We start from the raw sequence: 12,560 nt of genomic DNA, 5'->3' as shown, positions 1-12,560 counted from the left end.
ATACGTGGTTTCATATTTCATTGATTTAATTTTCGTCACGATCACAATACATAATCTAAACAAAAACAGTCATGCCTGATTGTCTCCCGCCGGTATTTCCGCCAGACTATGCATATAGTGATTATAGTTTTGAAACAGTAACAATGTACACTCAAAATAATCGACACGTTATAGTTACGTGAAAAATCACGTAGAGTATCTCTTTTTGGTTTGCCGTCAATTTTACATAATCCATGTATAATCTACACGACACCACTTATATATGAGGGGAAATTCCATTTGAAACCGTTACATTTTTTAATGAAGTTTAGGTGATTTGCCCATACACAGATTCTATGTGCGTTTCACGTAAACCCTAAGTGATTTTCACGTCTGAAAAAATAAATGAGTGATTCTCAATATGGCGCTAGTTCAGTGTAGATGTTACTATTTTGTAGGTCAATTTAATGTGGTAAGTTTAATAAATTAAACATTTACATAGAGAATAATTAAGCCTGTTTCTTTTTTAGTGTGACAGCATCATTCATGGTGTAAGATAAAGTGCAGGATACCCATTTGTATTACATGTATATTTTCCCATTTTAGATCCTTGGCCCGATCGAATCTAATTTTTTAATATGTGTTTGTTGCCGATGTATATATTTTATGACAAAATAAAGGCATATGCATAAAATAATACTAGATCTTTGCCTAATGCGAAATCAAGAATACATTTTATTCAAATCGTAGCAGAATTAACATCATTAGAAACCACCATGAGCTGTACTGAAAGAATCACGTAACATCTATGTGATAATCCATTGACGTTGGAGCTCACGGTAATTAGCGCTTCCATATGAGAATCACGTAACGTCTACGTGAATAGTGCTATGGAAAAAATATATGTATGTTTTCACGTAGCATTAACGTGAAGATTATTTTGAGTGTAGGTAAGAAAGGGAAATTGAAGAAAGAAGAAAGCTGCGCACACGGGGGAAAGCAAGCAGTTAGCATTCGGCTCTTGGGTATTAATGAAATCAAAAGGAAATTAAAAATATAAATAAATTTAAAATAAAAATTCGATTTTTTTTAGATTCATGCAGTTTTATTGATCATACAGCAAAAAAATAAGTATTACAGATCTCAGAAAAAATACCGAACACCAAATTTAGAACTCAACGGCGCCGGTGGTGTAGTGGTAAGCGTGATTACCTCTCACCCCAGCAGGCCTGGGTTCAATCCCAGTCGGCGCCGCCGGGATGTTCTGCGGCATAACATCTCTGATCACGCCTTCCTTCGGAAGGGAAGTAAAGCCTTTGGTCCCCGGTTCATGAGTTGATGGGTCGATAGGTAGGGTCAAGGTGTGGGAGCTGCCTTCCTGGCACGTCGGTAGCATTGGTGTTCAGCACGGAAAACAAGATCGACGGAAAAAACAAACCAAAGAAAAAAAAAATTAGAATTTGGTGTGTGGATTCTTGTGGGCCTTTTGAAGTGGTTTATAAGAATTCTGCAAAGGTAGTCAGATACCCTCATTCTGTGCAACGCTTCGGGGAAAGTTTCCCATCTTGAATGCGTTCTGAATGTCTGTCGTTATCACGGTCCAATATCGATTTCCACTCCGTTTTTTTTTCGACGACTTCTCAGTTCTCTCGACCACTGTCCGGATTGCATCCACCGTATCCCTTTCCCGTTCAACTCTGTCTTCTGGTTCTGGTTCTTTGAATGCGTCTTCTGGCTCTGAGACAATTATTACGGAGGGCGCTGAGTGCCTCATTCCACCAGTCAACTGGGCACCGTCTGTTCTTTGACTCCAGTTCCCTAGGCATGGTTGTATCATAAGCCCTTGCTAACGTTGCTGTCAACTTGTCCACGTTCAGGTTCGAGGTGCCGTTGTCTACACGGAGATGTACTCATGCACTTCTCTTTAGCTCATCTAGTTCGCTGACACACTTTCGCACTTTGTCGAAGACCTCAAATCGATTCGACTTCTGTGCAAAAGTTCTTATTTTTACTTTAAAGTTAGTGGTTCGCGCATACCTACAGCAGTAAGGGCCTCTGGGGTAATATGCACCCCTGGGGAAAAATTACCATGAGGTTTGGTGCAAAATCTGTCGTTCCGTTTCCCATGCATTTTCCCATACAAACTTTCTAGTTCTCCCGCAAATGCAGGTCATAAACCAAATCCGTTCAATTTTTTTACTTGTTTGCGTGACCGCAATACAAATTTAAAGGACAGTGAGGAGCTGGAAGTTGAATAGTTTACCTACCTATTGCAAATCACAAATGTATTCCAATACAAATGTGAGTTTTATCACTCTTGATGATAATTCAACATTTATGTAGAAGACGCTTTCACTAAACTATCTTATTTAATTTTTTTTTTCAGAAAGATCAACTTTGAATAAACCGCTTCAACTTGCCTTGCTGTATGGTGCATCATTTTGAAAAACAGTGTGATGCTCGAGGAGTTAATATTTACATCAAAATCCTAATTTTAAAATCCCAATTTTAGGCGTCATTTAAAGTTCTAAGAAATTTATGATCTGTAAATTATATTAAAATACATGATTATTTAATAAAATATTAATTTCCAAGCTAATTAGGAACCGAAATCTTATTTCGTATTGACATCGCTGTCGAGACTTGTTGAGACATTCTCAAAATATACGAATGACTTGAAAGCGTACCCCGTACAGAGAGATTCCTGGCGGTGAATCGGTGGGATCTAGGTGCTGATAGCACGCTCAAGTTGGCACCCAGTCAGTTGTTGTCTGTTAGTCTCACCGGCCAGTAGTATGCTAACGCGAAAGCTAGAATATAAGAAGTGAATACATTAAAACCCGTGGAAGATCGCGAAAATGGTGAAATAAGTGTGCAAATATCTCCTACTCTGTCTTCAGCTCGCGCGCGCGGTGTTTCGGGATTCGTCCTTGAGTGTTCCTCGGTTTTTTTTTGGGTCCTGGATACAAACGTTCCATAACGCCATAAAGTGAGGCTGTGTGCATCGTTCGTCATCGTCATCATTGATACCGTCATCGTTGTCGTGCGGGCTCCTCTGCGAGAAGGGTCGGCGAGAAAATCCAAGAACAGGAGATACGTTCTGACCGTGCTAGTGGGAGGACACGTTTTTCACGCTCTCTGCTGCGGAAAAGCAGAAAAGTTGCCACTTTGCAAAAGTGCTGTTCTAAAAGTGCTACTAGTGTGACATGGTGTGTATTCAGTAGAGGAATCAGTGCTCTGCTGGAATTTGATAAAATTCAAAGTGTAGAAGTGCTGCACTTGGTGGAAAAATGATGCTGAAGAAAAATCTCCTCTGCTGGTTGCTCCTGTCAGCCATATTGGTTAAAACGGGTGAGCCTTTTTTCGTCGATATCGGAAGTGGTGTTTTTGGGGGTGGTGAAATCTCCTGGTGGGTGGTGGGTGGATTGTGTGCCATTCGTGTCGAAGGAATGGGATGTTTATGTTCCGTTCGTGCCATCCTCGGCGTTCGGGAACCATGTGATGCGCGTACGATGTAGACTTCCGTGCCGTTTAGGACGCACCGGACAGCTGATTTTGCAATGTTTTTGTTTTGATTCCTAAGAAATGCTGCTAAGGAACGAAAACGAGAGAACAGGATTTTCATGGGTTTCCAGTTCTCGCAGCAGCCTTTTTTTTGTTGGTTTCATCGATTTGTCGAGGAAGAACACTTGACGGGGTTTTCACTGTCACCGCAGGTTTCCTTCTTTTATGCTACGGATGCCGGCGACCGACGGCAATGACGCCGATGACGATGAACAGCGAGGAAACGAGACCATCCATAAGCATCCAACGACATGTCAATGCGCTTGTGCACTGTGTGAAAATGTGAAGTAATGGGAGCATCTTCTGCAGGAAAAGGGAAATTATGCTATTGAATGTGCAGCTTCAGTTACCTAGTTGTTGCTTTTGTTTGCCTGCGCCCTTGCACGTGATTCCCAAGGGTGAGCTGTGTGTGAGAGATGAAAGTGAAAATGTAGGAAATAGTGTTTCTAGTTCATGGATGTTGGTGACGGATGATGGATAATGGAGCCGGTTGAAAGCTACTTTACGATATGAGGAATGCTACTGAAAGGCTTTGCTTAGGCTTGTGCTTAACTGCTGTGTAGTGATACAGGTATATTCCGATTTTACGCGGTTTTTGAAATGTTCGTAAAATCGAGACATGAAATATTTCGATTAGTACAATTTGCTGAATCAATGAAATTTGTAAAATTATAATTGTATACTAAATTTGAACAATGAATTGTCATAATCAAGCAAACATCCGGTAAATTGGCCACATTACGAAACGGTTTGATTTGTATTAAATCAATAGGGTTCGTGGAAAACGTGTGAATTTGAGGTTGTGATCCGATTGCGGACCTTGAATAGCTACGATCCGGCCTTCAGAAAAATCCGTAATTGTGGCTGTCATGAAATAGAACATAAAGCACTGTAAATAGGACTCGAGGTAAATTTGCGAATTTTGGATAGTGAAATAGAACTGGATCTTGGTTGGTCACGAGCTGGCCATCAGCAAGATCTAGAACATCCACATAAATAACCCACGACACCGAACTTAAAACTCTACAAGCTTATGTTCATCCATAATGATCATGGTAATATATATGTAAAATATGTTCCACTGATTCCAGACATTGGATAACCATGTGCTAGATACTGTAAGGCATAGCTTGGCCGTTATGTGACACAATATGACGTTTCCTTTAGCAGATTTAATAAGAACGACGTTTCTACATCAAATTGTAAGTTCAAAATAATATTTAAATTTCTGGATTCAAACCACTGCTTATAGAACTTCATGTTTAGAGCAGTGTTTCAGAAAGAAACTTATACAAAAAATGTAACCTTGCTAATTCACAACAAGATTATTATCTGTCTGTTGTCTGCTTCATAGGAAATGAAGATCCAGAATATATCCTTGTTATGCCCCGGATACACTTGGATGACAAACTATAATGCTTTTTTTTATGGTTGACACAGTCTTCAAATATTGGTTGCACAAATTTAGCACTTGTGTCACTTGACACAAATAGTCGACAACAGTCAACACACAACACCTAGTAGACCAGTAGGACAATTTATTTTTAAACCTTTGCGTACCCAATGTCTTGATCTGGTAGATTTCAAATTTCAATAAGTGGTTAAAAAATCATTTGATGATTATTTTCTGCAATCCAAATTACATTTTGTCGGGAAGCATGTCAGTTTTTCAAATCTGTTAAGGACATGATTGATAGAATCCACAATTTGCCTTGTAAAATCAACCATGATAGCGTTCATGTGTGGCTTCTAACAATCTTGTCCTTAAGAGCTATTCCGGATTTCGTTGGGGTAGCTCCTGCTCGTCATTCAACTCGTTTTGTTTTCCGTTGATGTAATGATGTACTGATGATTCATGCTCAAATTGTTCACCCAGTAGAACCCATTTGAGAGTCCTCGGTAACTCGATGATCATCCTGGCCATATTTCAGTGCCCCCGAGAAAGTTACCAAATTTCAATAAAAACTATATATAATTCCATAAAAAAACAGTTCGAGTGAATCTAAGAATTTCGTAGCAATTGATAGTTTTGTTCCTTATCAAAAATATTAGACCCATATTTTTGTTTCGCCATTAGAGCGGCCCTTTACGTGTTAGGGTAGTCTGAAAATTCAGCAGTTTTCCTAGTTTAATTTTTTAAATAATTGAGCTAGAACAAATCACAAGTTTTTCTTTTGTCACTCGAAGCTCCAGTCAAGGCAGGGGGGGGGGGAAATAAAAAAAAAAACAAAAAAAAAAAACATTCAAAATTCGTTTTACATCGCATCTAAACCGTATATTTCAAACGTTTACATTACTTCTTAGCCTTCGTGTCAGCCTTATACTTCTTTGAAGCCGTGATTTTCGAAACTAATGCATAACAGGAGCCAATGGAAGGAGCCAAAATCAATCTAAACATTAAAACCATTTTTTTTTACAAAAATAAGTACTTTTATAATTTAAAGCTAGCTTTGTGTGTGCTTACAAAAAAATCATCACGTATGAATTCAGCAATGTCCATTCTATAAAATTTAAGTAAAACTTTCAAAGGACGGTATCAAAATCCAACTTAGCAGATAAGGAAACTCAAATTTATAAAAAAAAAAAAAAATTTTAGAATTACAAACCCGGTTGAACCATCACGTATGGATTCAGACTAGTAAGATCGATTCTATAAAATAAAAGCCGGAATTCAGTTCAGCAGAACAGAAATATCAAATTTCTATGAAAATACGTACTTTTGTGAATATTAACCCGGTTCATACTTCAAGTATGGATTCAGCAAGGCCCAGTCAATAAAATACAAGCTTATTTTTTGAAGATATGAGCCGGAATGCAATTTCGCAGAACCGAAAACCCAAATTTCTTTGAAAATACGTATGGATTCAGCAATTCTATAAAATCCCACATATTTTCAAAGAAAGGAGAAGAAATTCAACTCGGCTGAACAGGAAACACAATTTTTTATGAAAATTGTGCATGTTTCAAAAAATGTACCATCACATATGGATTCAGCAAGGTCTATTCTATAAAAACTAAGCCTCTTTTTCAAAGGACGTATAAAAAATTCAACTTTGCAGAACAAGAAATCAAAGTTTCTATGAAAATACGTACTTTTGTGAACTCGGTTTTCTCAAAAATTGAGAAATTCAACCCTCACGTATGGATTCAGAAAGTGTTATTCTATAAAATGCAAGCCTATTTTTCAAAGACAGGAGCCAAAATTCAGTTCAACAAAACAGAAATATCAAATTTCTATGAAAGTACCTACTTTTGTTAATTTTTACCAGATTCGTCCTTCACGTATGGATTCAGCAAGTTCCATTCTATAAAATCCAAGCACAAATTTCAAACGATAGAACTGAAATCCAACCTGGCTTCAAAAAAATCTACCATCACGTAGGAACTCACGAAGGTCTATTCTATAAAATCCAAGCCTGTTTTTCAAAGGTCGGAGCCAAAATCCAAGTTGGCTGATCAAGAAACCGTACTTTTGTGGATGTAAACCCAGTTTTCTCAACAATTGTGCTTGCTTAAAAAAATCCACCATCAGGCCTGAACACACACAAGGTCCATTCTTTAAAATCTCAGCCAAATTTTCAAAGGATGTGAGTCTCATAAGAACGAGGAAGGGGTCTAGAGGAGCGGAATCTACGTTAAAAGTTAGTTAAACCACTTCAGGAAAGCTCAGATTACCATTAAATATAATCCAATCACTCAACAGAAAACTTTGGACTCCCTTCAGAAAAGGTTGGACTCCGTTTGGAAAATTTAAGGTCAAAAAAGTGTCGGTTCACTTCGGAAAACTTTCTACACTTTTAGGAAAGCTAGATAGAGGGGCCGGGGAACTTTCTACACTTTTAGGAAAGCTAGATAGCGGGGCCGGGGGTGTAGTGGTAAGTGTGATTACCTCTCACCCCAGCAGGCCTGGGTTCAATCCCAGTCGGCGCCGCCGGGATGTTCTGAGGCATAACATCTTTGATCACGCCTTCCTTCGGAAGTGAAGAAAAGCCGTTTTCCCCGGTTCATGAGTTGATGGGTCGATAGGTAGAGTCCAGGTGTGGGAGCTGCCTCCATGGCGTCGGTAGCATTGGTGCTCAGTACGGAAAACAAGATCGATGGAAAACAAATCAAGAAAAAAAGGAAAGCTAGATGACCTAAACAAGATTGTGTCCTAGCCAAATGCCAAAGCAGTTAACAAAAAATCTGGGAATCATTTAGGAAACACCCGTTCTAAGAAGTTTGGATTCAGTTCGGAAAAAAGTTGAATCAACACAGACAACCTTGGATTCATTTAGGAATGGCATTAAATGAGCTAATGTGGCCTCACTCCAGAAATTTAAAACCAATTCTTTAAAGCTAGGGTTCGGGATATGTTGGATCACTTCAGAAAAATGTGGATAACTTGTTCGAAAGTTTGAACTCACTTCAAAAAAGTTCAGACTCAGTTCTTAATGTGCTTTGAAAAGTGGCACTTCAATAAGGAATTTTCTAAATCGTTTCTGATTTGGTCTCAATTCTAAAAAAATTAAACAAATTTTGAAAATTTTTGATTTAGCTCAAAAATTGTTGAATCACTGTAGAAAATAATTGAATCATTAAGTAGCATTGCAGCAGGTTTGTAAGTTAAGAGATTTAGATCGAATGCACAAATCAGGCGACTACAGTGGGCTGGACACATCGTAACAATGTTGGATAAGACCGAATAAAAATGGTTCTTGGTAGCGACCCGACTGGAACAAGACGAAGATGTGCGCAGCGAACAAGAAGGATTGATCAGATTGAAGACAGCTTACCTAGTGAGTTGCCAAAAAGATTAGGAATGATGGTCGATGAAATCCGTTTTCAACAACTGAAACTGGTTGATCCGATTTCAAGGACCTGGAATGCCGTACACCACTTGAGTACTTGGCACTGATGAAGTCTGCAAGTAGTAGACGAAATACGCGTATCTGTCAAAAGATAAGCAATTATAACGGAATTAAAAGGAAATAAACCAACCCACTCAAAGCTCTTCATAACATAAATATGTTATTGAAACCATTCGATGATGTGCATGTTGTCAAAAGGCTCTCTGGAACTTCTTGGGCTCATACATATTTTCAAGACATTATAAAGGCTTCATTAGGTCTGTAGAACTTTAAGATCTCCAGAACAGTTGATGATGTACATTTTACCAAGAGGCTTTCTTGAGCATCATGGACTCATTCAGATTTTCAGGACATTCAGCCTGTAGAACTTCAAGATCCAGAATAGTTTGGAGAGCATTATATATATTAATGAAACCATTCGATGATGTGCATGTTGTCAATAGGTTCTCTTGAACTTCACAGACTCATATACAGATTTTCAGGACATTGTTCAAGACTGTAGAACTTCAATATAAAACTCCAGAATGGTTTACCAAGCATAGAATACCTTTTTGATACCATTCCATGATGTGCGTGTTGTCAAGAGGCTCTCTTGAGCTTCATGGACTCATACAGATTTTCATTACATTGTTCAAGGCTTTCATTGGGTCTGTAGAACTTCAAGATCTTTGCTCCAGAATAGTTTGGAGAGTATTAATAATCTTATTGATGCCAATCCAATGTGTACTTTGGAGAGCAATAAATATTTTAATGATTCCATTCCATGATGCGTATGTTGTCAGGAGGATGTCTTGAGCTTAACGGACTCACACAGATTTTCAATACATTGTTCAAGACTGTATTGAACCTGTAGAACTGCAAGATCTTAGCTCCAGAATAATTTGGATTGCTTTAAATATCTTGTTGTAAGCATTCTAAGATGCGCTTGTTATCATAAAGCTGTATATATGTAGCTCTGGTGATCAGTAGAATATATCAGAAACGTACTATCAAACCACATTGAATCTGTAAAATATCAGGATCTTAACTCCAGGACATTATGGAGAACCTAGAAGATTTGAGGATCTCAAGATGAAATTTAATGATTAATGTAGGCACACACTAATACAAAGCTTGTCATGGAGTATCCTCATAGTGCAAAAGAGGCGTCGTAGGGCATATCTAAATTTTTTTTCTGATCTGCTACGATCCTAGCAGTCCAAGTTGCCTGCTTGGCTGGGCACCATACTACAGAGTTTGATTCCAAAGTCGATCGCACAGTACAGAGACTGGAGGCAAAGAGGATCGTTAAATTAGCAGGATATTTTGTTCATTATTTATTCTAGCTGTCGGGTGGCTTTACAGATAATATTGTTGTTTGCAATCGGAAGGCCAGTACTGAATCTAGGATGACGCCAAGATCACGAACTTGAAGAACACGTTCAAGGGACTGATCATTAATCGAATAAGGAAAGATGCATACATAACGTAGCATTTTAGGGTGACCAGCAATGTAGAAAAATACGCTACAAGGGAGAAAGGAGCCAAAGCTAAGGCTTCATGAAACGTAATCAAACGTTAAAGGTTTATTTACGTTAGGTAAGGCACCAACTTTAGACCCTCTCCCCCTTGCAGCGTATTTTCCTCATGGCTGGTCATCCTAAAATGCTCCGTCATTTATGCACCGTCCCTAATCGTACGTAATCGGGTTGAGCTTGCGATGAAACGATATTATGTTGCATTTGTGAATGCTTAACGTCAACACCAATGTGCATCTATCAGCAGAACGATTCAACAACAGTTGTAGAGCATAGCAGGATAGCAGCCCTCGATGCCTTTAATGATCATGTAGATTATGACGTCATCAGCGTTACACACACGGAAGCCAGATGGTGTGCGATAGAAAGTTCGTTGAGGATGAGTGAGAATAACAAACATTGAACGAAGGAGAAAAGGAGACAAACTGGTCAAAAGAAGGTAAAAGTGAACTGGCCGTTGCGTACTTTTTTCTTACCGTGTAGCAAATGATTTTTTTTTTCTCAGGGGCGAATTTGTCGTCTCTTTCGTTCTACCGCTGTTTAAATAGTTGAAAGAGTGTGACGTCAAACTCTGTCACCCATTTCAACAGACGGAGAACGCAAGAGACGACAAATTCACTGGGCCTCACCTGCTTACACTCATGGATTTTCCATATGTGAATTTGGTTCCAAACATCAACAAACCATTCTTGTTTGTTGTCGTTTAAAACCAGTTATGCGAGCTAGGCGACGATTGTTCGTATTTGACAGTCACCTTCCCCCCTTTTTTCGGTTTTGCTTCGTAGAACGAAGAAAAACCTAGAAAAACCAATGGCGTTTCAATGCGTTAGGACGGAATTGAAACTCGTAGAACGAATTTGCAACCAAGAAGCAGTGTTAGATTTCTTACAATATCTCAATAATTTGTGGCTCTTTATCAAATCCAGTCGTACGTACAGATGGGTAAATAAATTTGGAAGCCATCTTTAGTATAATCACACAAGTTTTGTGTTCATATCCGTTCGAAAAAGAGAGGTTAAGTGTTTAGTAGGACGGGAATTATATTCAAACCCCTTTTAATGCATAGATTGATTTCGATTCAGCTGAACTTAATTTCTTCCATTTAAATTAATAATTTGTGTGAGGTGGTTGAATATTTATCAGTTTTTTTTTCAAAAATCGGCTGTCTCCATCTTAGAGTTTAGAAACAGGAAGCCATCATTTTGGATGCTTATTTGGTGTCAATAATTGATTTCTGGCCTCTACATGTCATCTCTCTTTCCAATACATCCAATCCATATTATAGGATACTGGACAATTTTTCGAATACCGGAAACCTACTTCATGGATTTTGAATATAACGAGTCATTAATTTTCGATTTATACTCATAGTTTCTGTTCTGTAAATACCCATATTGAAGAGAATTTGTCAACCGAGACAACCGGAAGTTTTGTTTTTAAAGCTTTATTTGTGATATTTTTAGCTCGTCGGCTAATTCACCTCAACATATCATTATCATTTAAAAATATCCATATAGAGGCCCGTTCAAATATTATGTAACGCAAAAAAGTGGATTTTTGAATACCCCCTACCACCTTGTCACGCACTTTTACTATACCTAATGCATGGTGGTTAACACATTTCCAGACTACCTCCATCCCCTCTTGCGTCACGTAATATTTGAATAGGCCCATAGTAGAGTTTTTGGCAATTTGCATGTCATTTCCATCTCCAAAATACTTTATTTTTTCTTTAACCGAAATACACCATCTTAAATTTAAGAAAACCGAAAGACGGAAGTCATTCTGGACTACAAGATGACATCGTGTTTATACATGAGATATGAGATATATATGATTTATAATATGTTTGTCATTTGTATTCATTTGTATTCAACGTATTCTGTGTATTGACTATTTGTAATTTTATTTATTGTTATAGGGGAATTTACGTATTCTCGTCAATCTAAGCAGCGTCCGCACTTCTATTAGCATTTTCACAGCGTCACACACATATATGACGTGTCTGTTTGTTTCAATTCATCTGCTGCTTGCTTCTCTATCCATTCCAATCGACAGAATTCTTCAAAACTGTTTGAAAGCGTTTTTACAACGCTCTAAACTTCTCAGGTGAGTGTGACTATTGTCGGCAGCCTCTTTTTCTTCGGCAACCTTCCCATTAGAACTGCGTGTTAACCAGCTGTTCTATTATCGGCAACTCGAAATCAGCCCCATTTTGTATAACGTATGCTTCATTTGAAGAAAAATCTGGCATAACAGGATTGCTCGGTCCTACAAATATAATCAGATTGAAGCTGAAAGACTAAAGAATCATTTGGATACATTCAGGGAAGTGTGCTGATGGTAAAACATAGTGAAATTAACGTTTAAATTTTGATTGCCGAAAACAGTCAATGGGTGCCGAAGCCGACATTTACCCTATGTATGAAAAGACATGGGGTTTTTACGCCTCTTTGAGCCAACTGAATGGTTTACTCAAAGAGGCTTTTCCCCATCCTAGATTTCATTAAGACTGAAAAAAGTCAGATGAAATAAGAAATAAATAAATAAATAAAATACGAGATAAAACGAATGTTTAAGCTTTAGTGATTTAATATCTGGATGCAAGTAAAAAAAAAGGACCTCGGAACCATCTTAATGAAAAAGATAT

General features: G+C 38.1%; 1 protein-coding gene across 1 annotated transcript in view; it reads left to right on the top strand.

Annotated features, from left to right (window-relative positions):
• Window positions 1-2,801: 2,801 nt before the first annotated feature.
• Window positions 2,802-12,560, top strand: part of Hasp (Hig-anchoring scaffold protein) — a 90,235-nt gene continuing 80,476 nt past the window's right edge. The window contains exon 1 of the mRNA XM_065218589.1: window positions 2,802-3,330. Coding sequence (XP_065074661.1) covers window positions 3,270-3,330 — 61 coding nt within the window. The 5' untranslated portion in view covers window positions 2,802-3,269. The remainder of the gene's footprint in view (window positions 3,331-12,560) is intronic.

This window comes from Ochlerotatus camptorhynchus, unplaced genomic scaffold (genome assembly GCF_037179485.1).
Source record: "Ochlerotatus camptorhynchus isolate MF236.1 unplaced genomic scaffold, CSIRO-AGI_Acam_v1.1 ptg000090l, whole genome shotgun sequence".
Lineage (NCBI taxonomy): Eukaryota > Metazoa > Arthropoda > Insecta > Diptera > Culicidae > Ochlerotatus > Ochlerotatus camptorhynchus.
The sequence above is the reverse complement of the archived record's forward strand: the minus strand, read 5'-3'. Positions and strand labels throughout refer to the sequence as shown.